This window comes from Eucyclogobius newberryi, unplaced genomic scaffold, assembly GCF_026437365.1.
Source record: "Eucyclogobius newberryi isolate DKJ021-1_F unplaced genomic scaffold, fEucNew1.0.hap1 SCAF_13, whole genome shotgun sequence".
NCBI classification, from domain to species: Eukaryota; Metazoa; Chordata; class Actinopteri; order Gobiiformes; family Gobiidae; genus Eucyclogobius; species Eucyclogobius newberryi.
Genome location: NW_027315757.1, coordinates 28,826,566 through 28,852,418, shown reverse-complemented (window position 1 = coordinate 28,852,418; position 25,853 = coordinate 28,826,566). Strand labels below are relative to the sequence as shown.

Sequence of the window (25,853 nt, the reverse complement as noted above, 5' to 3'; positions counted from 1 at the left end):
TAAAGTCTATGGGAAAATGAAAACTTCCAGAACCGCAGTGGGTTTCGAAGTAGGCGGGAATGTTGAGCTCCGTAAGTATATGCTATAAGTATCTGTACATAAAATAGTGCTATACTTCATTACGCTGTACAATTGAATAATAAAGAAATGCACATTTGCAGCATGAAAAGTGTACGCTGGTGGGAAAAGGTAGATGAAGAATGGAACGATATGAACCACATTGAGATCACGATGTTGCACAAGAGCATTATTTCACCATTTATGCCAGGTCTTATTCTTGCTTGTAGCCTGATATGTGACAGACAGAACATACTGGTGAATCTCTGTTGCTTAAAACAGCAGCATGTTTTCAGAGAATTTGAATGATAGAGATAGAGTTTTTGCTCTTGTCGTGCAAATGCAGAAAGACAGTCAGGTCAGCAGGCCTGGCGTCTAGCAGCAGCCCGCTCCCCTCATCTCTTTGTTGACATATTCTTGGAGCTTGAAAGTCTCACTGGAATCCTTCATGGACCTGTGTTTCAGCTCTCTTTCAGAACAAAAACAAACACTGAATGTTAACTTGGTGTTGCGATTTAACATGCAAGATGTGGGCTCTTGTTAAAGACACAACCTTCGTCTTTGGGCAGATAGATAGGCTACTGTTTATATGAAAATAAAAGAACAGAATAACTGAATCAACATCACTGAATTGGAAATCTGTACAATGATGTAGAGCTGGAAAAATCTAAACTCTGATTACTAATTCTCACAAACAAACCTTCAGACATATTCTTCAAACATTTGTGAGGGAACTAACTATCCAATTATCAGTACTTAGAGCTAAAATCCCTGCAAACTGGCTGAAATGTTCTTGTGAAGAACTCACTTTGCCACAGCAGTGAACGCCAGCTCCACATTTAGACCAGACCTGGCGCTGGTCTCCATGAAGGGAACTCCAAACTCCTGCACAACAGAAAGCACTCATTCAATACGTTCTGTGCACATACAATTTAAGTGTGACTTATGTTAACAATACGCTTTGGATGCAGTCCACCTTCATTTGTTACATTTACCTTGGCAAGTCTCTCGCCATCTTCTCTCTTCACAACTCGCTCATGTGTGGAATCAGCCTGATCAAAAGCAACTGTTATTAATATGTTTTAATCTCCGTACCAACAAAGACAGACATCCCACAATGCCTTGCCTTGTTTCCAAGCAGCATGAGCACGACATCTTGTTGTGCATACTCATGGATCTCGCTCAGCCATGCCTAGTAACAAGGACAGAGAGACAGATGTGAGTCACAAAACAGGGCTCAACAAACCGGCCACATGTACGTCCCTCAAATGCACCCGAGTCCACTACTAATGTCCCATTAAGGGTCAAAGACGAGACCATGTCTGGGCTTTGACAAGGACGAGTCCTGCATTAATCTAATAATACAAGAACAGGCATGGCATTTAGAAACCAAATCTCTCTGAGAGAGAAAACATAGATGGAGTGTATTCTAATGTATTCTGGTGTGTTTTATTCAGACAATAGGGACATTCAGCTTACAGTAGACTAACTTTGATTATCTTTTCTCTAATTTAATTCATGTTGAATAAATGCTTATGAAGGATATTTATGTTCTATTGATTTTTAACACTATTGTACTTGTAATTTAATGTTTGAATTTTTTTATGTATTTATTTAACCTGGGACAAAGCACAATTCAATTAGTCACAATTAAGTCATATTGTAATTCATTCAAAGGCTTTATACTGCATAAACTATCTCAGCAAAACCACATTGTTCCCACTGTGATTTGGTCTGTTCTGTGTAAGTAACAGTCAAATGATTAGTTTGAATTTCCTTGGTTAATTAACTCAAGTGGCGACAGGGCCTTTATCGCAGGGCAAAGGTCGACCCTTGTCAAGAGCTGTCTTGAATAATGTAATGAGGCATTGTGGGACTTGAATTCTTAAGAAGGAAAAGAATCTTGATATAAATATATGTAAATGATAGTCTTCGCGAAAGAAAATTGTAAGGATGAACAACTAGGCAAGATTTTAGTAACTTTCACATGGGACAAACAGCTTGAAACTAGGTCAGGGCATCTTTGAAAGCCCAGTTCTATCGGGGTTTTTACTGTATCAAATAGAAGTGAGTGAAAGGTGATCGCATAACAACAGATTGGGGTCATAATATTTGTTAAGACAGGATTGGTGCTGCACAATAGCCAAGTGAGGCACTGTGTCGGCTTCAGCTATCTCTGGCTCAGATAAATAGCTGAATGTCCCTTCTTACTCTTCACCTCAATTACACTAGTCTTGTCCAATACAGCCTTGGGAAAGTGTGGAAAATATTTGGAGAAGTTTCCAGGTTTTAAAGAAAGACATAGTATGGTATTTAGTAATAAACCGTCACATATGTATTGATGATTATTTCTGTATTTCTTTGTAAAACACTGTATTGATCGAGACAACTTCATATTAGAAACAGATCCATTGACTCCCTGTTCAAAACTGTAGAACTGATTCTCTGCTGCTGGCTTCACCTCAGCATACTGGATCATTTGTATTTTTTTAAAACGGCTACACAAAAATTGGAACATTGGTCAGTATGTGACCCACAGTTATAATTGTTCAAACAGGGTTAGCATTCTGAACACTCAAAATGCAAATTCAGAACAATGCAGGATTGTTCAAACAAAGAAGACATTTTCTTGCGCAACTTTTTAAGATCAAAATCTGTCACACATCAAATGTTACATGATCTGTGGGCACTCAAGGAGTTGCTTTTGGCCCTGTATGTTTTAAAGCACAGCTGAGGCAGTATTTATGTCTATAAGTCAAATAACTCCCTCTAATGTTCCCTTTGAGCTGAAAATATAACTCTCAAATTACATAACTTCTTCAAGCGCTGCCCCCTGCTGGGGACAGTCCCAGCTGGAGAGGAGCTGATGTGACAAGAGGAAAGTTCTGACAACACCGAGGAGGTAAAGACCAAAGCATGAGAGCTCAGTGCAGATAAAAGAGGAGCAGAAGGAAGAATCGATTTGATTTCAGTTATGATTGAACAAAATGTGCTTATGGTTTAGTCGGTAACACAACACTATGTTGAGGTGTAAAAAGTATGCTGTCCAATTTTCTGTTTGCTAGTACCGGTACTTATATTATACTTAGATTGTTACTATTTAGATACGAAAGGAGAAATGTGAATGTTTGTCTGTAATGTCTATGTCTCTGTGTTGGCCCTGTGACGAGTTGGCCACTGTCCAGGGTGTACCCTGCCTAAAGCCCAAAGTCACTGGGATAGGCTCCGGTCACCCGCGATTACACAATTACATCTACTTGAGAAACTTTTTGAAAAAAATGTACTTCTCAGAGAAGTTGTTTGGAAAAATGCTACTCCGAATACACATTTTTAAATGCCAAGCTGTATTATCGAATGCATTTGTGTGACATAAATTGGCAAAAAAGTGTGTTATTACACCAAATGAAGATTACAAATAGTTACTAAACTGCATGACGACACCTGAGTGTCGATCTGAATAAGCTAACTTCCCCCGTGTTTCTGTTTTATCCCAGCAGCTTTACTTGTAGTGACAATTCTATTCTTGCCAAACTTTGATCAGTCGGGGCCTTAGCTCTGGAGTGGGAGCGGAGATGTCTATAACCTGTGGAGCTGACTGAGGCAAGTTATTGCAACGCTGGGAAAAGTAGGCCTTGTCTCTAGAGACCTACCATGACTGACAGAAGTATTTATTCACTGCCAACAAGCTAGAAATTATAATGGATTCAGCACTTTTTAATTTGAGAACTTTGCACAAGCAGAACCAGTTAGCAACCATTGTATAGATTACAATCTGCACACAAACTTTGTCTGTGTCTGCCCACATTTGTCTGGGTGCTTTGGTGTTAATGTTAGCTTTGAGCCGTCAAACACGTGCATTCATTTTCACCCTGCTATTTTTAGGTTTTATTAATAAGAGAGAATCAAACATGCACATAGTAACAAGTAAGCATTGAACACTCTTTGTTTATGAGTGTCGTTTAGATTCAAGCAGGACATATATTGACATAAAACCTACTTAAAGCTGCGGTAACTATAGTTACTTTTAACTATAGCTACCCCAGCTTTAAGAAAACGTTTCTTATAAGTTTGAAAAGATGAAATGTTTATTAATTAGAATAAGCACCATGTGGAGCTCTGATTTCACAATACTCTCTGGGCTGGTGAAAAAAGTTGGGTACCAATTCTATTTTTCAATTCAATGTATTTTTTGTAATACCACACAAATTCACATCAGTAGTTGCCTCAAAGGGGAATGAGGGTACCAGGCTTTAACTAAATTTAAACAAAACTATGGTTTAGTGGTGAGTGGCAGCGAAGACAGGGACAGTACACTAAGTATTATCACATTCAGTTGACTATCAAAAACGTCAATCTACCATTTTCTTTCTATCTTTGGACTTTTGATTTGGCACGCCCTACATGACAAACCATAATACACATCTACATCACCACACTTACACAAACACATGCACACTCATATTGTCAAGACAGATTCATCCAAATACCCCGTCATACTTGATGATGCTTAAATCAAGGTTTTAAAAAAGAAAACGCTATTTCAGTGTGAGAAGGTGAGAGGTGTCAGTGGCGTTTCATAATAATAGAGCAGATGTGTCACTCAGGCATCCTTTAGTCATGAAATATACATGTGCCAAGTGAAATGGCTGAGGCTCAGTGGGGGTTTGAGGGGGCTCCAGGGCTTCAGGTGTGTGCGCACATCTGCACTGCTCATTAACACGTCCCCCGCGCGTGTCATGGTTCCAGTGTTTCACAGACAAGCACAGGACCAAGACGGATGCCCTGTCGCTAACAACAATCCCCACACATGCTTCTATTTCTGTAAAAGACTCGAGTTCAATGCATTTACTTTATTTGAACTAAATCCTGAGTTGAATGCATTTATTTTCTTCTAACTTGATCCTGAGTTGAATGCATTTATGCTCTTATTTGAGCACGTTGAGCATTATTGTTTTTCATGGTTTTATGTTGCACCAAGTTCAGTTTGTGATTTTTTTTCACTGACAGTAGCAATAAAACAATTCTGATTCTGAAAGATGAAATGCAATTTAAATTAAACAGGCAGCAATACAGAGTAAAAACATATACTGTCTTCATGAGGTCTTGTTGAAAAAAAAGAAGCTAAAATTGTAGTTTAGACTTGAGAGATTCTTGAGATTATTTGAGCAATTACAAATATTTTCACTGTGAACTGAACATTGATTTTAAATTCAATCACAAATCGAACCGTACTTGGAATATAAATACAAAGTAAATATTGCTTGTTGCATATATTGCATATTTTTTCCTGAATTACCCTAATTCTAACTTGAGCTTGAAATAGTTTGGATAGTATCAAAACGAAAAGCTTGCACAATCTCAACATCTATCAATCACAAGATATTTTGAGTGAAAAACAGGGGGATTTTCCTGGGATGGACCAAGACTTTGATTTTAAGTTTAATAATAAAAACACTCAGTCAGCTAATCAGAGTGCGTTTGTGCCTCCTCACAGGTGCGTCCTTCAGCAGAGTTTGTGAAAAACAGAGGGCCTTTTGTGAACTGGTAGTTTCTCAGAAAGAGCAGAAGTGAGTCGACCCACACAAACACAAATACACAGGAAGAGGTTCTGATCAAAGGCTGAAAATGTTACACACACGCCTCAAAGGGCTTTAAATCAGAAATCAAAGGAAACATAAAGAAACATAAACAAAGATCTTATTTTCCTGTTTGTCTTCAAACCTACATTGTTTTTTTTTGCAATTTGGTATATATCATCTCTTAACCATCCCCTTCCAATTATCCAATTGTAGCTATTGTGACAAAATCAACATGGCAATAAACCCTTTTCTGATTCTGATAAGTGATGAATGAATACATTAACAATTAGCTCATCTTTACATTCTCACAAATTCTATGAAACAACGTACATAGATCAGGTGGGGTTGGTACAAAAAGGGGCAGCTTCAGTTGATTCAAAGTGACTGTTGTTTGGATGAATTGTGTCCTGACAGTTTGTGTCATCACCATCTGCTGTGGCGGTGCATGACATTTAGCGACAGTCTGCGCCAGGCACCAGGCAGGCCATTTCATCTGATGCCAGTGTGTGCCCCAGAGGAGCACACTGACAGATGAATGACTGCTCACATATGAGGCTTTTGTCTCTTTTATGTGCCCGTGTCCACTAACACAGACATCAGCAACACCTGCCCCCAAAGCACCACAAGGTACAAGTGAAATCCTTTTTGGTTGTGTATTATCTCAGCTGTAACTTTGTCTACAATGGTGTGGGACAATATCCCAAAACACATTTATTTCCCTTGCATTCTTAATTTGATTGAATGGTTTCTTATGAAAAGTAAATAAATATGGTTTTAAGGCAGACCTGGGCATTTGTGGCCCCAGGGGCCAGATGTGGCCCTCGGCCTGTTTTGATTTTGCCCCCTCAAGATTTGATTTCTATTCTTTAACTGTTTTGGATATATAACATGTGTTTGCACTTGTGTCCTTAATCGAGGTTAGATGAAAAAATGAAATAATCGATTCAATAGCCAATATTTTACAAAAAAGTGTTTATTATGATAAGAATTTGTAACACCAATTAACGCCGTCCGGCCCTCCACCACTTAACTCGATTCAAATATGGCCCTCAGAGGAAAAATAATTGCCCATCTTTTATGCTTTTACTGCCACAGGATTGACAGTAGACCTGTCAATTCAAACACATGTATTTATTTATTGGTTTATTGGTTTTATTGGACGGTGACAAAAACATTGACTAACTACAGCACATCAGCCCGATGCACGCATCATAGTGCTTATAGTCGGAGCTAATTTTCAGCACTTGTCTCTAGAAGGGCTTTTCACACACAAAAAACAGGAGACACGTACCGGATACAACACTAGGATATTGACACATATGGACACTAATGGATACTTTAGAAATGCATTAAATGTGAAAGCCGTGCTGCTGTTGGCACCACTAGCAGTACGGCTCTCACATCCAATATTTAGTTCATTTTTGGAATATACAAAATTTTGTCATAGATTTTAAATTTAAAATTAGTTTGTACATATCCTTTGCAGACGAGTTGATGATGGACAGAGCCATTGACATTATAATTCTCAGCAGACCAGGCAGTGAGAGTGAAGGATGAACAGTGCGCTCTGGCCCCTGTATTTCTGGGTGTGCTCCGGAGCAGCATTCATCACCATTAGTGTTCATTTCCATGAGTTAGTGCGGGTTAGTGCCAGCCGGCATCTGGTGCTCGCTGCTTATCCATTTCACCAAACACAGAGACTGAGGGAGGGGCTCACAGGGTGGCCCTGGGCCAAACGCTCAACAGATTTAGAATATTTTATCTCGTAATTGGGAAGATGATCGTACTTTATCTTCAAACCTGTGGATTAAACAGTTGGATATCAGAATCAGAATCAGAAAAGGTGTGTTGCCATTGTCAGTGAACATAAGTCACAGGCTAGGAACTTGCTCTGGTGATCCGGATATGTCTCTATCTGTAGGTTAAGTCTCTAAACTGGGGGTTGTAATTTATTAAAAAGAATATAAAGTTTATTTTGAAGTATATCTGAACCTTTGTTTATAACAATATCATATGTTTTAATATTAGAAAAACATTTATGGTCATGTACATATACATATATTTATTTGGTTTTTCATACGTCTCCCTTGTTACTCTTTATTTGACACACTCACTGATGATGTGTTTATTTATACCGATGGATCTAAAGATCCTGAGAGTGGGTGAAAAGGTGCTGCTTTTGTCATTCCTGACCTAAGCGGTTAAGAAGAGGTTAACAGATCATCTTTCTGTCTTCCCCACAGAACTCATAGCGATGGAATGGGCTGAATGTACTTTACAGTGTCACAATATTATGATAGCTTCTGACAGCTTCTCTGCACTGCAAAGCATTCAATCTGGAACATCTGATTGTAGACAGGTTATTCTATATAGCATCTTCTATTTGATACTCTTTCTGTCCAGGAAAGGTTCATTTGGGTTCCTGCCCATGCCGGGATGGATGGTAATGAACTCTGTCTCTGTAATGACTGATTTGCTGGCTAAAATTCCCTAAAACTTGATGTAATAGTTGAAATAAGTAAATATGAAGTCAAGCCTATTATTAAGCATCATGTATGTAAACTTTGGCAGGATTATTGGAATCTTTGTGATACTGGACAGCGTCTGTATCAGATATAAAGTAGTGTTGGTCCCTGCAGATCCATGGGCAGGAACACAGGGGAAGAGAGAGCCTTTACCCGCATGAGAATAGGCCACACTGGACTCAATAGGTCACTGAACAGGAGAGGCAAACATCCTACCAGTTTATGTAATCACTGTCAAGAACCAGAAACTGTGTTGATTCACTGTACAGTGTATGAAAGAGAGAAAACTGAATTTGTTTTATGGTTGCAAAATAATAAACAGGAATTCAATCTGCTGAATCTTCTTACAATCCAGTCACAAAAATCATGTCAGGCTATAGTTTATTCCTTATAAAACACAGGGTTAATTGGACGATTATAGAATTAAGGGCATCTTTGTTTACTACAGTCCCCTTTTGGTATTATGGGTTCCCTTGGTCTCCTGTCCACACTCAATCCAGTAGGTGGCGGTAAATGCAGCAGCAGCAGCAGCAGCAGCAGCAGCAGCAGCAGCAGCAGCAGCAGCAGCAGCAGCAGCAGCAGCAGCAGCAGCAGCAGCAGCAGCAGCAGCAGCAGCAGCAGCAGCAACAGCAGCAGCAACAGCAACAGCAACAGCAACAACAACAACAACAACATGAAGATTAAGCAAGGTGAAAAAAGAAGCAGGCAACAAGAAAATCCATCACGACTAGAAAGACAAAAACAAGAGGAAAGGCTGAAGAAGGAGACGCACAGAAGCCTCAAAGCTCCTCCCAGAAAAATGGAAAGGAAGCTGATGCCGAGATCTGTTCCTGTCTCTTTGTCCTTTTCTCTCTTCCCTATTTGCCATTCCTTCCTCTCTTGATCCTAGTAGCCTTTGATCCTGCGCATTTGTCTGCTCTCGGATTCTTGTCTACGTCTCTCCCGGTCTCAGTCTCTCCTCGCCTTCACTCATTTCCTTCTCTTTGTCTCTAACGCTGCTGTCAATGCTTTAGTTCTACTCCTTTCCTCGCCAAGAAGCTCCCGGTTGGTATCACAATGCCTATGAAACAGTTTCATTTCCTCCTTTCTCTCCCTCTCTCTCGTCTCCCACTCTCGTTTCCTCACTTTCTTCTCCTCCATCTCCCCATCTGCTCGTAGCTCCCTCCTCGACTCCTCTTTTCTCTGCTCCTCCTTCTTGTTGGTCTTTTTCTCTTCCTCCTTCCTGCATGATGGTCCAGATTCTTCTGCTGCTCTTCCAACAGTCTATCTTTTAGAAACTGATTCTCCTTTTGCAGCTGTTTGAGTTCTTGAACCACCGAGTTCCAGTACATTTTTGTTCTTTTCTTTTGTACAGCTTCTTGTTCTTAAATTCTAAATAGAATGTGAATTACTTCTTCTTCTGTTACTTCTAATGGCGATTGGCATGAACCAGGTCGGAGAGATAGAGATAGAGATAGAGATAGAGATAGAGATAGAGATAGAGAGAGAGATAGAGATAGAGAGAGAGATCAAGTGTTTAGCTTCTGTGAAAACATCTCGTCTTTGTCACTCAGCAGCAGAGACTCTCTCTATTGAAAACATGAGGAAAACTATCCATTGATTGCTGAAGGCCATTGGAACTCATTGTACGCCCTAGTGTTGAGTTTGGATGTTTCCTAGACTTTGGAAGTAATCAAAACAGTAATAAAAAGTGTTGAAGCTATAACACCAGCCCTTCCTCTGATTGATACATTTCCAAAACTGAATCCAGGCCCATGGAGACAGACACAAACTGATGCAGCGCTGATAAGATCCAGTAAAAACGTCTTTACTATCCAGGCCTGGCCACATGAGCTGTCAATAAAGCCCAGTTAATCCTTTGCTATCCTGCTTTGCCCTCCTCCTTAAACATGTGTTGCTCCAACAGCTATGGTAAAGATAAGCTCTCAAACTTTCAACACAATTCCTCCAAGTTTCATTCATTGTGACTGGACATGCATCACCTTCTGCTCGTTCAATCCCTGTTTCTTCCCGAGATCGCATTTGACAACTTTAAACTGGCAACAACGGCACACAACAAATTTGCTCGAATCCATGAGCTTGGTATTTTTTCCTTCCTCTAGACGAGAAAACATTAGGTGAAGTGGAGAAAATGTTTTGTGTCCAAGGTGGTTTGATGCAGTTTGTAATTTAGTCTTACCCGTATGTTGTCGAAGGACGCTTGGTTGGTCACGTCATACAACAAGAGCAAAGCTGTAACACACACAAACAGTCAAAGAAAACCTGTCCATTGATCAATAAAGGAATAATACATGTGTAGAAGCCAGTGAGTTGTGCCATTTCAATATAATAGGCCTATAATAAACAATATAACCAAGAATCAAGAGAGATAATCCTGGTTTCCTGACTTTTATCCACAAGGTTTGTTCCATTCTTTCCCATTTCTTACTTATCCATTGGTTTCAGAGTGATGAAAATCCAGCAGCGTTACCATAGCAATGAACAGTTATAAAATCATAACTCTTTTAAATGGGCAAAAGTCGGACAAAATATCACCTATAAACAGGAAGCTGAAACCTATGAATAGCTGCAAATACAATGACTTCTGCTAATCAAACCAATCACATCATTTCAATGAGGCTTTGTGTCAAAATAATAACACTCCGTACCCACAAAAGTCTGTCTACACTTTTGAGAATTATAATGACGTCTGAGTATAATAATTGTGAGAAAACAAAAGGCAGCGACGACATAGACGAGCAATCAGCAGCGGAAATGAAAGGCAAAAATTAGCACGGCACTTGGGCTGAGACTTGAGGCAGAAGAGATGAAAGCTCGGATAGGAAGGAGGGAGGGAGACAAAAGCTGAAAATAACTTCATGAATGCTGTTTTGTTCCAGTCTACCAGCCCCCGGAAGGAAAGTTTATTTATGAACCAGTCAAAACTGTTATTTTTCATAATTTAACGGGAGGGCAACACATACACAGATACATTTTTCAATTTTGTTTTTAAATCCAAATAATGATTGCTTAAAAAATTGCTAAAACATGCCTGCAAATGCCTTGTTCGAGTTTCACTCGATTGGACTGTAAAAAGAAATAACAAAAAAAAAATATTTAAGCATCACCTCTTGTTGCAACGATTTGATTGTTTTCTTATTATTAACAATGAACTTCTATTTTCAAAACACAGTTTATTTGAATACATTTAGCATATTTTCTAAATGTTAGTGTCACATTGATATGGAACACCAGGCGTGTTTAGGGACTGATACGTCTCTCTAAATCATCTTGAATGTAGTTTGTAATTTGGAGTTTTTTTAAACATTTTTTCTTCAACAAAGTTACTTCTGTAAATCATAAAAGTTAAAATTTCCATAATTTTCCATTTCCATAATGCAATAACATCAGTGAGTGTGCCTTTAGCAGCTGGTCTCACTGTGTGGTTTCATTCACTGCAACACAGAGCTAACTAGTTAGGCCTATTATCTAATCTATAACAGGATATTGCTATTTGAATATCCAATATTACTGGTGTAGGTTGGCCATAGTTACAAGGCCCAGGACAAATGACAAACTTGGTATACAGTTTGTTTCAATTTGTTGTCAATATTGTATATACATATGTATATATATATTTTGTGAACTAGGAAGTGCACTGTTAGCATGCTAGTTGTTGTTAGCATCACAGTAAAGGCAACACTCTGATCTGGCCTCTGAAAGTTGTGAAAAGCAATTATAAACTCATCGTTACAATTATCTAGTTCTGTTTTTTAAAGAGCGCAAAAATCAAGTGCAGTGTCTTTAATACAGTGTAACTTCTGTTAAAGGATAAAACAGTGTTTGTACAGTAATATCATAATGATATGTCACAGTTTCACAGAAGGGCATTTCACTTTTAACCAAGGTCAAACTTTTTGATCTTAATGGCTTTTTTTAGCTGGGTAAATAAAGCTTAAAATAGTTTAAAACATCATTTAACTTCTTCCTGTCATAGAGACAAGGTAGCAGCACACAGAACCGGGAAAGTTTGTGCATCTTTAAATTTGACATTGCTGACAGACTAATCCCCATTATTGCATAACTTAAATTAAAACGGAATCATTTTAAAATATTTTTGGGTCTCACCATGAGCGTCGCGGTAATACGCATGAGTGACGCTGCGGAAGCGCTCCTGTCCAGCTGTGTCCCAGATCTGCACATAACATTAGACCCTCAAAAATCTTATTTGATCTTTAGGTTTACTCAATTTTAAATGAATTAACATTCTTACCTGCAGCTTGACTTTGACTCCATCAATGTCCATGACTTTATTCTGGAAAAAAAAAAAACAGCAAGAACCCTTCGAAACCTTAGATACATTTGTTTAGTAGGTTTGCAGGTTAGTTCAAGGGTCAGTAACTTATCTTTCCCAGTCCATGTTTCTTCTCATGGTGTACATATATCGTTTGTCTTTTGTGTTTCTATGTTATCCGTGTCAAGCTGCATAATGGTTAGAAGCACATTTAACTGCGCTCTGCTGAGAAGGTGATCGGCTGCAGACTTCCATCTCTGCAGGACCTGTACGTCTCCACCCTTCATGAACACTTTAAAACACCTGTCACTTTAACAATAATTTAATCAACAACCACTTATTGCACCGTTCACTTTCTGCACTACATCTGTAAATCTAACTGTAAATCTTGCGTACATAGTAAGTCAATTTTTAGCTCATTGGTAAATTGAATTTGTGTTTTAATGCATGTCTTATTTAATGTAGCTTTCTTTTATTATTGTTCATTGTTGTCGTTCATTGTCTGATACTGATTCTGTTTCTACCTGTAAAGCTAGAAAATATAACCTGTTTTAGTTTTACAAAAAGGAGAATGTGGATGTTACTTTTTAGTGCCTTATACACTTGTACCACTCTGCACACCATTTTACTGTTTGTTTTTATACATTATGAAGAAACCTGGTAAAGAGGTAATAGAATATATCATTTATATTTACTTACAGCCCGAGGTGAGTGTTTACAAAAAACATTTTAAAGCAAATGAAGGGTCCTTTTGGGAGGCAGAGACAGAAATAGATATATCAGTGCTGGGGTGTGTTTCCTGCCCCACGGCCCATGACCTGGCTCTCATTAATCAACACCTGGTTGCTGTTTCACCCATTGTTACAAATAAAACACAACAACAACAACAACAACAACAACAGAAAAGGTCTCTTAGGGCTGTAGGGCTAATCATGACTATGAATATGACTATAAAAATAATTGTAGTTGTATTTTCAGGATCGTAATCTTTATCTGGACTCACACAAACACATAAAAGGCATTATTCAATCGAAAAAGAACAAACCATTTCTTACTTTAATCAATAAAACTCTGTATTCATAAATATTCTCTAGCTGTCTGGCATTGCACATTGATTAATAAACAAAGAAGATGTGTGGGAAATGCTTGCAAAAACTTCTATGTATAAAGAGAAGTCCTGGTAAACAGCATCTTTATAAGTGAAAAGGCAGATTCAAATGATCAACCAGTCACTCCCAAAACTCCAGCTATTTCACTCCATTTGCTTTCTCCTTTCTGTCGTTGTCTTCATAAATTATTATAAATATAGCCAACTAATAGGACTACAGCTCTATTATTTCTATATGAAGAAATATGTAGAATAAAAAGGATCTTTTACTCAATTTGTGTTGGTTAATATGTTTTTAAGACCTCACAAGGACAGGAGAAGTAAGGAAAAGAAGATGGTTAAATCAGGTTCAGTACAGGTACCCAGGCTCTATATCTTTCCTAGTTTCTTCTAATTCAGTCACAGGGGTAATAAACTCGTACATATTCACATTCAGTGGAGCAGTGCATTGGGATTTCTGTCCAAATATAAAACTAGGAAAAAGTCTTTGAAGATTCTATAAATATTCAACGTCCAGATAGTGGGTTCATACTATTATTATCCCTCATATTTTGAGAAGTTGATTTGCGTAACTGACTTACAGTTACGCAAATCAATTTTGCATTCCGTTAATGGCACGCAGGGAAATCTTTCATTGGTAACCCAGTAATTGTGATGCTATGTAATGTTTAATGCCATTCTCTACATTTCGAAACTAAAATGCAATCCTACACAATGATACAATAACTCACATCTGCTGTTACATTTGAAATTGCATTGTTTACAAGCAACAGGACATTTTTCATTTAGATTTGGCCCATTTTATATATCCCTTATATTTATCACTACAATTATGTTTATTCAGCAGTTCCAACCAAACCACAATGCTCCTAATGTGGATGGTCATTGTAGGCAAAACCGCCACTATAAATCTGCCTACAGCAGACAAAGTGCACTTCAATTGCACTCAATGATCAGATGCCATTTGTTTAGCACGCTGAACACAAAGTTGTCTTGTGGTGATAACTCATGTGCTTTGAAATGAATCTCTACAGTAGAAACTCGAGACGGAAATGCAAACTCCTATTAGAAAATAAAGTTCATATTAGGCTCAGTCAACACTTTCATAATAACCGTCTGCCTCTAGAGGATATAATTTGAGGGCATTTGTGAGAGGGTGTTGAATCAGCAAATGCATTCAAAAATCACACACAAAAAGGCAGCAGACAATACAATATAATTAAATATAATTAACAGATATAATTCCATCTCTAATAGCTGTGCTATTAGAGATGGAATATCTATTATCTTAGATATTGAAAAAAAGCAGTTATTTATCATAGATTTTTTCTGCCTTGCCCCAGACTGTACTCATGTGTCATTTCCAGTTCGTCCCATTGCATCAGTTTTGACTTTTTGATCAGACTAATGAGTAAAAACAGAAATATGAGGCTGTATCTGAAATGTTAATATCCCAAATAAATATATGTTATTATTTTTACTATTAAAAGTAAAATGTTAATTTGTGAACTTTACTATAATTTCACATGAATTTGGTCTTATTATTGGACAAATATTTGTTATTGGCCACAACAGAAAGACATATAACGAATATCAGTATCAAAGCATGTATTTTGGACCATCCCTAAAAGTTATGGTGGTGAATGGGGAGAGAGACCAGGGATTGAACTCTGGGAGATGAAAACTGTGACCAGACTGACAACGATCTGTATATGAAATACTGAGAGATTTAAAAAGGATTCAGTTGTAGTCATCTGGACACTGTGTTAGAAAAGCATCCAACTCTCATTCAACAGTCAATCATCGGATCTAGTCTGAGAACTCGTGTTTTTCTGTTTGTTTACACTGTGAGTTTCACCTGGAACTAATCTTCTTTGTTCCCCTAACAGCCCTGTAATCGGTCATCAAAATCCTATTGTTATCTGGCTGTAAGTCCCTCATCATAGATGAGTACCTGATTAGCATCTGAATGGCTAGGGCTGATGCCGCCCCATGGCTTTAACTTGCTGCTGAACACTTCCGGAAGATTTAACCTTCAACCTCCATTTCTGTTTGATTCTCTTCCTTAACCCCTCTTTCTTCTTCTGCTTGGACTCTTCAGCTCTCTCTCTTCAAAAGAATGGTTTGTGGCTTTAAGATGAAGATGTACAGCACTATCTAATCCTGAATTTGCATGCCTTCTGTGTTGATACAGTCTTTGAGGAAAGTTGTAAAGAGCGTTACATAAGTGAGACTAAACAGCTCCTGCACAAAGGACACACAGAAGGAACACAATAATTAAGGATTACAGAGCGCCGTGGGGAAACGATTTTGATGGCCCATTACAGGGCTGTTAGGGTAAAGAAAGAAGTTCAGTTTTAGGTGAAACTCACAGTGTAAACAAATAGAAAATCAGGACAGGCTATTCAGGAGGTTCCACCCAGTGGGCAGGGCTTACTTAGAGTAGTTAAGTTTTCCAAGTATCCTCAGACTAGATCAGCAGATTGTTAATGACTCTTGGATTAGAGTCAAAACGTATTGTTTTTCTAAAACAGTGTCCAGATGACCACAACTGAATATTTTTCTAAAATGGATCACTCCTGGATGAATGAGGGATTACACCAGCTTGATCCTGGACTTTCCAGGCAAGAGACATTTTGACTATTTGCTTGCAAGGCAAGGCAAGTTTATTTGTAGAGAACAATTCGTACACATAGTGCTTCACACAACAGGAAAAAAATGCAGAACGCACAAAACAGTTTGAGACATAAAAGAGAAGAATGCAAATACAATAATTTCAGTCATGTGCACAGCTAAACAAAACTGTTTTTAGCTTAGATTTGAACATTGTCAGAGTAGAGGCCTGTCTCGTATGGAGAGACTTGTACACAAGCAGAGCTGCTTTAAAGTCTATTCTCTGAGCCACAGGAGCCAGTGCAGAGACCTGAGAACCAGGGCAGTGAGCAGGCCGTTACACAAGTCTAATCTACTAGAGACAAATGTATGGATAAGTCTGGTTTAGACACTATACTTTTGATTTTGGCAAATTTTTTTAAATGGTAAAAAACTGCTGATTATTGATTAGATGTGGCTTTTGAAGTTCAACTCTGAATCCCCAGATTTCTAACTTGATTTGCAGGTTTTAGAGAGACTGAGGGTGACTGCTAACACTTTCTTTGTTTCTGTGGCCAAAGACAATTTCAGTCTTGTTTGAGTTCAGCTGGAGAAAGTTGTTTTGCATCCACAAACTGATCAGTTGGATGCAGTGACTCCACTTGTCCATATTCACCTGCCGTCAGTGAAACATAGATCTGAGTGTCGTCTGCATAATTGTGATAGTTAGTAGTAGAAAAAGCTTCAGTTGTAGTCATCTGGACTCAGTTTGAAAAAATAGACGTTTCGACTCTCATCCAAGAGTCATTGTCAATAAACAACGTCTATTTTTTCAAACTGAGTCCAGATGACTACAACTGAAGCTTTTTCTACTATGGAACACGCCTGGGCGAATGAGGGATTACACCGACATAATTGTGATAGGACACATTTCCGCAGCATGCAGAGGTTGAACAGAGGGGGTCCCAGGATTGACCCTTGGGACTTACAGGTCAGGGTCATGTGGTCTGAGACACAGTTACCAATCAACAAAGTACTTCCTGTCTTCCAGATAGGACTTTATCCAGTTTAGGGCAGTGCCAGGGATGCCCACCCAGTCCTCTAGTCTCTTTAAGAGATCGACAGTCTCAAAAGCAGCACTCAGATCTAACAGAATTAAGACTGAGGCTTTGCCCGTGTCAGTGTTCAGGCGGATGTCATTTGTCACCTTGACGAGCCGTCTCATTGCAGTGATGAGGTCTAAATCCTGACTGGAAAACATCTAATGAGTTGTTTATTAAGAGGAAATCCGTGAGCTGTTGTAAACAACCTTTCAGAGTCGAGTTCCCGAACTAAATCCAAGGTTTTTGGCCCAAAATTCTTGGAAATATGTCGGTGTAATCCCTCATTCGTCCAGGCGTGTTCCATAGTAGAAAAAGCTTCAGTTGTAGTCATCTGGACTCAGTTTGAAAAAATAGACGTTTCGACTCTCATCCAAGAGTCATTGTCAATAACAGAATTTAGGTCGAGAACTCCGATATTAATACTGTTCTGTGGTAAGACCCGCCCATTGGGAGGAGCCTTCCTGAAGTAGAAAGAGTTGTTTGTTTCAACAGAAACTCCCCCTTGTATCTACCGAGCTAGCCTATTCAGAATCTTAATGGGCTATTAGAAACCTCTTTGTCTTTGTGAGACCCTGGCTCAACCACCCTGAGTACCTGATTAGCATCTGAATGTCCTCTACCTTTCCAGGGGTTCAGAATCCCATTATAAATAACAGGAAGATGAAACCTAAGCCCTCCATTTCTGTTTAAAGAAGGTCTTTCTTTTTTAACAAAAATAGCTTCCTTGACTCCTCTTTCAAACCATCTTTTCTCCCTGCTTAAAACCTTCACCTCACCGTCTTCAAACGAGTGATTAGAGGCTTCAAGATGGAGATGCACGGCGCTCAGAGCGCCGTGCTTGGATGAGAGTCGAAACGTCTATTTTTTCAAACTGAGTCCAGATGACTACAACTGAAGCTTTTTCAACCTTTCAGAGGACTTTGCCCCAAAATGGCAGATTAGAGATGGGCCGGTAATTGCTCAGTACTGTGGCATTCTTTAAGAGAGGATTTGTGACCGCAGTTTTTAAAGCCCTTCATTTTCACGCTATGTTAAAATATTGATGGAGCTCCCCAGGGTTCGCTTCTGGGTCTTATTGACATTTGGGCAGCGGGAGGCAAAGCTGCTTTTCAGTAATTACCAAGAGGCACAACAACACAGAGATACAACATAACGATATAATGTTGTACATTGTCAAAAACATTAAACTAAGGGGAACATAACATTAAAAGGGATTCCAAGTACAAACATAAATAAAGTAATTACGGCTAGGGTCGACTAAATAAATTGTTGATCCACTTAAGACATCCACTCATGCTGACCTTTCAATATCTCTATGATCTGTCCATATATCCATATATGTCCATATATCTGTCTATATATCTGACAACAATTTATATATATGTTTTCATGTTAAAAGGCAGACTAAACTCATGCTTCAGTCTACAATCTTCAGCTCTCTAACCCAATACCTCTTTCTGCAATCCCATATTCATAATCCTTATAATCTAATTAGTTGACTACAACAAATTCTGGTCAATTAAAACACCATTAACCGATTTATTAACAAAAAACAAAGGCCAAAAGCCCTAAAAGTAACAGTGTCAAGCAGCTTTGTGATTCTCAAGAAATTTAGGATTTAGCATAAATAAACTACATGGAGTGAAAAAGTACATGTCAAAATAAGTTCTCCATAAGAAGATCTGTGTGACTGAATTAAAATGGACAGCATGGATAAAAGGCACAAAGCAGGATAATATCATCCAGTCTACATGCGGTCGTACAGGCTCTTACTGTCACTGACATCTCATTTGCATTTGTCTGTGCATTTATGTAAAAGGAACATGATTCCATGACTAGAACAGCATAGATTTATGACAAACTCAAATGAATTCTCAGAGCCAGTTGAGAATGTACATGATGTAATCGGTTTTGAACGATGCAAGACAAAGAAGACAATGAAGTGACAGAAGTTTAACTGTCGCTGACGTTCCGTGCTATTGATTCATTAACAGCCTCCAGATCTGTGAGCAGTGTGACATCCTTCCATATGTTTAGCGAGGAACCACCAAAGCAACAAGGTGTCATATTTGTACTTTATAAACTAATGAGATACAACAAAAGATTGCCAACAGAGAACTATAATTTAGAATAAGATTTAGTCTAACAGTAATTATCAATAGAAAATTTGATGTACTCTTTAAATATGTTGTTTTTATGTTTTAATGTAATCATTCTATATGTAAAGCAATCCATTTCAATACCCTTTTCAAATATCAAAGACAATAATATTCCTTTTTTCATTGCTGTGTGACATAAATAACTCTTATAATTTTGATGTGCATAAGGCGTTTGTCTTTGTTCACTCCAAACAGCTGAAATAAAAATAACACACTTGAAATAATGTTGAAAGGACTAGCCTTGAGGGCAAAGCACCGTTTCAAAATCCTAGACAAAAGTACATATTTAACAGACAGAAAAAAGTATCTTGATTTGCTAAAAAACTACAAAATGATTGAAGGGAGAAGCTGCATCATGTGCATTGTGCATTTCAACACATCTGACATTAACAAAGGAAACAACCCATCCTCCCATATCCTGTATGAAAACTCTGTAGAGCCGGTGAGACTAACAGGCGTTATATAAAAAGGCCATGTGCAGAACACGAGCAGCATCTTTAACAAGGCTGTGGTGCAGTTTTGTAATCCCAAGAACAAAACAAAACCTTAACAAGCCAGATCAAATCCAGACACACTGTAAATAGCTTTCTACCAAGAATCCAACATAAATGGTCTCTTCTAAAAATAACCACAATTACAGTTTGTTTTGTGTTTCTGTTTGTGACTGACAGAAAAAGCTGCTAGACATGGACAGTCTCAGATATTAAAAGCCAATTAAACTGCAACTCAGTGAAAAGAGATTTATAATTTAAGAGATAATTTATCTTGGATTTAATATCAGAACAAAAGATGAAGAGAACAACAAGCTGACGCAGCATATTTTGAATACCAATGACTATTGCTCAGCAATTGCCTCCTCCAAAAACATCTCAAGGAAGAATTATTCATATTGCTGTGCCACTCAGTGAAGGTCAATATGACAAAAGAGCAGAGAAAGCACAACAGTTTATTAGTTTGTCTCGCCTTTTGCGCCCGTGTACATACAATAATATTGTATTATTACAGTAGAAGTGATGGAAAGGAAATAGAACTAATCTTTCACCAAAACAATAAACCGCAATATTGATCTCAAATGACTTAGTAATAGAAACTGGTCCACTGACTTCCTGTTCCAAACTGCATAACTGATAAGCCCCGCCTCTTCATGTAACAAGCACCAGATTGTAATCAAAACGTTTTTATTTCTGAAAAGCATCAAATTGTTTTAAACGATGTGTCACTTTAACTCATTTAAGTTGATTTACGATAACATGTCCCCTTTAATTTGACAAATAGTGACAAAAGTAATTGCAATGCTCCACGAGTTACAGGGTAATAAATTCTATCTTTTGCCATTAAACTGATTAGAAATTCTTTATTATTCTTGAAGGAAATATGAGGTGCACAGTTGACTGCTGGCGTAACCCTAACGACTCATCTAAAAAGCAGTAGTCCTGGTCTTAATGGACATTTGGACATGGCTGACTTGAGGCCACTGAGATAGACGGACAGGCTATTTCCAGGTGGACTGTGAGACTGCCCCATGAGAGGCACCGCTGATAACTAGGGAGGGAGAAAATGAAACCATGCCACACTCTTTTAAGAAATCAATATCCCATTTTGAACGCATTTCATGTACAGAAAACTCTTATTGCCCAGAGGCTGAAAGGCACCCCAATTTCAGAGTACATGGCCCTGTTTCTAAACAAAGACTAAAGGTGAAGGATTGCTTTTTTGATGTGAGCTCTTAAACTCACTCTGAAGTCAATGCCCACAGTGGAGATGAAGCTACCGGCCAGAAACGCTCCGTCTTTAAATCGGACCAGGTGACAAGTCTTCCCCACTCCAGAGTCTCCCACCAGCATCACCTGCACAAAGCATAGCACAGTATTTCAGTCACATTGCAACTACAATATATGACAATAGTACACATTCTATAGTACATTGTTTAGTCATGTCTATTTGATGTGATTATTACACTGGCCCTGAAACCCCCAGAGCATGTTAGGCCAAAGGAAGTAGATAACAAAAGATAATTAACAACCATGATAGACAGATGTCAGCTATAAATCCTGCTAATGTAATTTCAACTATATATATATATATATATATAATGTGTTTTAAGGTTAGCTTATGTCGTAAATCAAACTGCTACAGCAATACATAGAACTTTAAGTCCATGCAGGCTGGTTAGAGTGAGTGCTGTGGTATATTGCAGAGGAGTATTGTATTGTGCAATAGTGTAAAGCTTTTGAAAACACAAGGACAGATGATGTGTTTGCTGTTGAAAAATGGCGTGCGCTTCAAATCGATCCTCAGTTGACACAGCTGCAGTCAGAGGCTTATGGGTGTAAATAAATATGGTTGTAAAAGCGGAAGCAATCAAAACAATACATGAGTCAATCAGCAAAAACAGCAATAGCCTGTTTTATGATGCCCCAAGTCACTCAACACATCCTTGAATATATTAACGCGATGACAGAGATCGTCAGAAGTCACATACAAAGTATAAAATGCAATAGATTTACCTTGAATGCAATGTCATAAAACTCGCTGCTGTTGCTGATGGGGGGTCTACTGGGATGGACCACCCCATTTAAGGGCGCAATTCCCGGGCAGCTCTTCGTAATTTTCCCGGTGCTTTTCCCGTTGGGGCTTCCAGTCGACGGCGTGTTCCCTCCAGCTTTACCTTTGGCAGACTTTTTACGAGACATGGCACAGATTTGACTCTTTTAAAAGGCTCACCGCGGACTCCAAATGCAAATCGAAATAAAGCAAAACTATCCTGCGCGTGCAAAACACAAGCCGCAAAAGTAGCTTAGCTTAATGAGAAACAAAGACTTCCTCGATCTTTGTCATCACAACATTGAGGTGTTGCAAATGAGCAGAAAAACAAACGCTCCTGGAGCCGCTTCCTTCTCCGTGCTCTTCTCAGGACACGCGCGTCGCCACTACTCACGCGCACATCAGGATTTGGCTTTTATCATTGTCTGCAGGACACGGGGGCGCTACACCTCTTTGTAGAGTGGGAGGCATTGTCTTTTACCTGATATAAAAACACCGCAGTATTCATCTTTATTAGGGATATTTCACATTAAAGACGCGGACACTGACTCTGTCCATGGTGCTGAAAACAAGAGCAGAGCGAAGTGCACTGTACAGGATTTCCCGTGAGAACATTAAACGAAGAAACAAAAAAACGTTGTATTTCACACACGTAACCTTCTCAGTCTGTTTTAACACACTGCAAACGAGATGGGTCAATAATTTCAAATAAATTAATTAGTTAAATCGTATCATTGAATCATTGTTTTTATACAAGCTTAATAGATTCAACCTGGGATGTTGTGAAGATGAAGGAAGAAGCATAAACACAGCAACTTCAGCCTTTTGCACATCCTATGGAGCCACCTGTGGAATATGTTTGAAATAAATGTGCTTTCACAATTAAACCACAAGAGGGAGACAAAGGCACACGCATGATAAAGGATGGGCGAAGGCTCAACTAACGCGCCAATCAATATAAGACCAACACGCCTCACTTCACTGCTCTGTGTGAACAAACAAAACATTATACTCTTTACTTAATGGTGCAGAGACATCTACAGATCTAATGCTCTTGAATTACTATGGGTGGTTTATGATCTTCGACCCACATCTATCCACATTCATTAAACCCATATATAAACATAATTTAGAAGAAAAAAATCTTTAATGTGTTTGTGTCATGGAATATTATATGCTTTAAAACAGACACACACTGGTTAATACAAAACGGCAAAAGACATGTAAAGGTTATACATTCAAAAGAGTCTGAATTGATAAATTATGTCTATTATGTTATTATTCCAGTGAAACTCTCATGCTTGTAAATAATATTCCTGATCGTTCAGTGCACCATAGTCCACATATTGGGTTGATTTGTAACAAAGAACAGCAGCACTTTCTGATTACAGTCAAACCCTCTGTGGCCACAAAGGACATGCTGTTATTTTTCTTTTTTGTTATGCAATATTGTATGGTATGTATTGTGCACAATACTAGTGCTTTTGTGTTCCAGAGCCAAACTGTCCAACTTTATTACAGTGTGTTTGAAGATTCAAGCCCAGAACCCTATTTTCTGTGCACAAGTGAACCGAGGCAAACGTTAACCTTTTTTGATCTTTAACCTCTTCACTTGAGGCCCATGACTAACACAAGACATTCATATTGTAACATGTGTAACTGTAGTTTAGCCTCGCCGGAGTTACTTAGCTGGAGGATTCAAAAAAGCGGGATTGAAAAATGGATTTACTTACACCAATCTTAATCTCGGGTGCCTTATAATTTGAATAACAGATGTGTAGGAATATAAAGTAATCGCATATACTTATACATAATGTATATGGGATGTTGCTGTTCAGGAGTAAATGTTTTATAATGCTATCATTTTCCCAAAAAAAAAAAAATCAAATGTATTTCAATTATCATTTTAATTTGGGGATTAATTAAGTGTTATCCCCAAAAATGTGTTTAAATTATCGCAAATTCTGACTTTCACAAAAAAGGGAATTGTAACAAAATTTTAAGGCTGGTCATGCATTGGTCGGTCTTAAATAAAATGTATTTCACCCTGGAGAGACAAAGAGACCACGAGAATGGACTGTTTAGCAAGCTTTATTCGTGAGTTATTTGGCGCTCAGACCCCGGCGGAAGACGTTGCAATCATGGGCACTCCATGATCTATTTGTATTAGATGTCTCCCCCCGGAGCCTGGAGACTGGTGGTGGTAGATGTGGAGAGGAGGTAGAGGATGAGGGGAATGTAGAGGAGGAGCTGGGGAGGTGGTGGGTCGCAGTACGGTTTGAGCGGCCGAGCCATCTGCCTGAGGGCTTAAATGCCACCGCCTGGTGCTGATTGGGAGCGGGGAGGAGTCACTGGGAGCGTTGATTGGGGATGAGGAGCAGGTGCGAGGGCCATGGTACAGACGCCCCCTGACCTTTCACCCTACTTCTTTGGCCAGGAAAAACTGCATAACCTCTTTGGGATAAGCACAGAAACCTGGGAGAGTCCATGGTGAAGGAGGGATCTGACTCTCACAGACGGACAGGCGGGCGCCCGCTTGAGTGCGATGATGGCGCTGGGGAGCAGGGTCCTTCCATGGTGGCCTTGATGTAGGAAGGACTTAGGTCTTCCAGGCTGAATTTACGCAGGCTTCATTTCTAACTAAATGCCTGCAATACCCAATTTGGTTAATGCCACTGCAAATTTTGGGGTTTTCATCAGCATCTCACTGTATCTTTTGAACTGTCACAGAATATTTATTGACTTGTAGAAGTTTGTGTCTAAATTGCAGCAGGCCATTGGTTGCATCCTTGAATCCAGCCATCAAATCGACACAATTTTTAGTAGTAAAATATGAACAAAGCTAAATTAATTTACATCATACCGTACCGTGCATTAAACCCATATTCATTTTAACATTTTCCTTACTGTACTCTACTATAGTGTACAAATCCAGTTGTAAACACTTTAACCAACCAACCAACCAACAACTGTGACCTCTGCCTTCAAATGTGTCAGTCAGCATTTTTCCATTCTCCACCTGACCAAGCGTGACCAAGCACAGAGTACATGGACTAGTGTGTGTACTGTCACTGTTGGAGGTGATACAAACTCTGAACTCACCCATCAGCCTGGACAACATTTCGACAGCTGAGATTCGTTCTGCAGCAGGAGCAGCTGCCCTCTGCCACAACAGCTGGTCATTTTGGAGGGAACAGGGTCAGCAGCAGTCTTGTCAAGTTAATTTTGTCCATAAGATACTGTACGTGCAAAGATGTGTGGTAGTTTTACTCTGGATGTCTAAGCAGCACATACAATATCGTAAATTAAGTTAAAATGTGTACAAATAAAAACTGACTGGTATTATTTGTTATTTCTGGTGGTATTACTGTCAATGTTAAATGTCAGAGTTTTTCACTTATGTCTATCTGAGTGAAGTTGAGTGTGTGAACTCACAATGAATGCTACATCTTGCTGCACAAGGTACAAATCAAGTACAATCTTCTTAATTAAAATGACATTTTATGTAATACAAGGGAATATCATGTTAAGATGTGATTAATAATGTAAAGAAAAAACAAATCTGGTCAATGCATTCATTTTGAATTAACAATGTGCTCAAAATTACAGCTGTATCAGAATCAGAGTTCAGAACAAATCACGTCATGTTGAGTTGACATGTTCATTAGGAGCTAATTAGGCGTCTCAGTCCTGCAAAGTGTTCAGTTTTTTGGAAATCTACTGTTTGAAGAACTCTGTAGTGCACATTATGAAGCAATGATTTTATCGCTCCTCTTTAGTTAGATTAGATAACACAAAATTGTACAATATTCAAATTAGTTTTATTTTTAATGATACATTGAGTCCTTCGCAAAAGTACTATACACTTACTTAAAACGCAGATTTTATTTTCAACTTTTACACAGTCTAATTT

General features: G+C 38.7%; 1 protein-coding gene across 1 annotated transcript; it reads right to left on the bottom strand.

Moving 5' to 3' along the window:
- Positions 1-28: 28 nt before the first annotated feature.
- LOC140358450 (ras-related protein Rab-26-like) lies at positions 29-22,331 on the bottom strand. Its single transcript, XM_072443292.1, has 9 exons — positions 21,904-22,331; positions 21,133-21,243; positions 12,414-12,455; positions 12,269-12,335; positions 10,341-10,393; positions 1,184-1,249; positions 1,053-1,109; positions 866-942; positions 29-526 (listed from the first exon to the last, which is right to left on the bottom strand). The coding sequence occupies exons 1-9, from the start codon at positions 22,087-22,089 to the stop codon at positions 433-435; spliced, it is 753 nt and encodes a 250-aa protein (XP_072299393.1). The 5' UTR covers positions 22,090-22,331; the 3' UTR covers positions 29-432.
- Positions 22,332-25,853: the final 3,522 nt, after the last annotated feature.

Coding starts and splice junctions, on each gene's coding strand:
- LOC140358450 (XM_072443292.1), bottom strand. CDS start 22,089: ATGTCTCGTAAAAAGTCTGCCAAAGGTAAAGCTGGAGGGAACACGCCG. Junction 10,394..12,268: donor GTATTACCGCGACGCTCATG/GTGAGACCCAAA, acceptor TGTGTGTTACAG/CTTTGCTCTTGTTGTATGAC. Junction 1,110..1,183: donor TCATGCTGCTTGGAAACAAG/GCAAGGCATTGT, acceptor GCTTTTGATCAG/GCTGATTCCACACATGAGCG.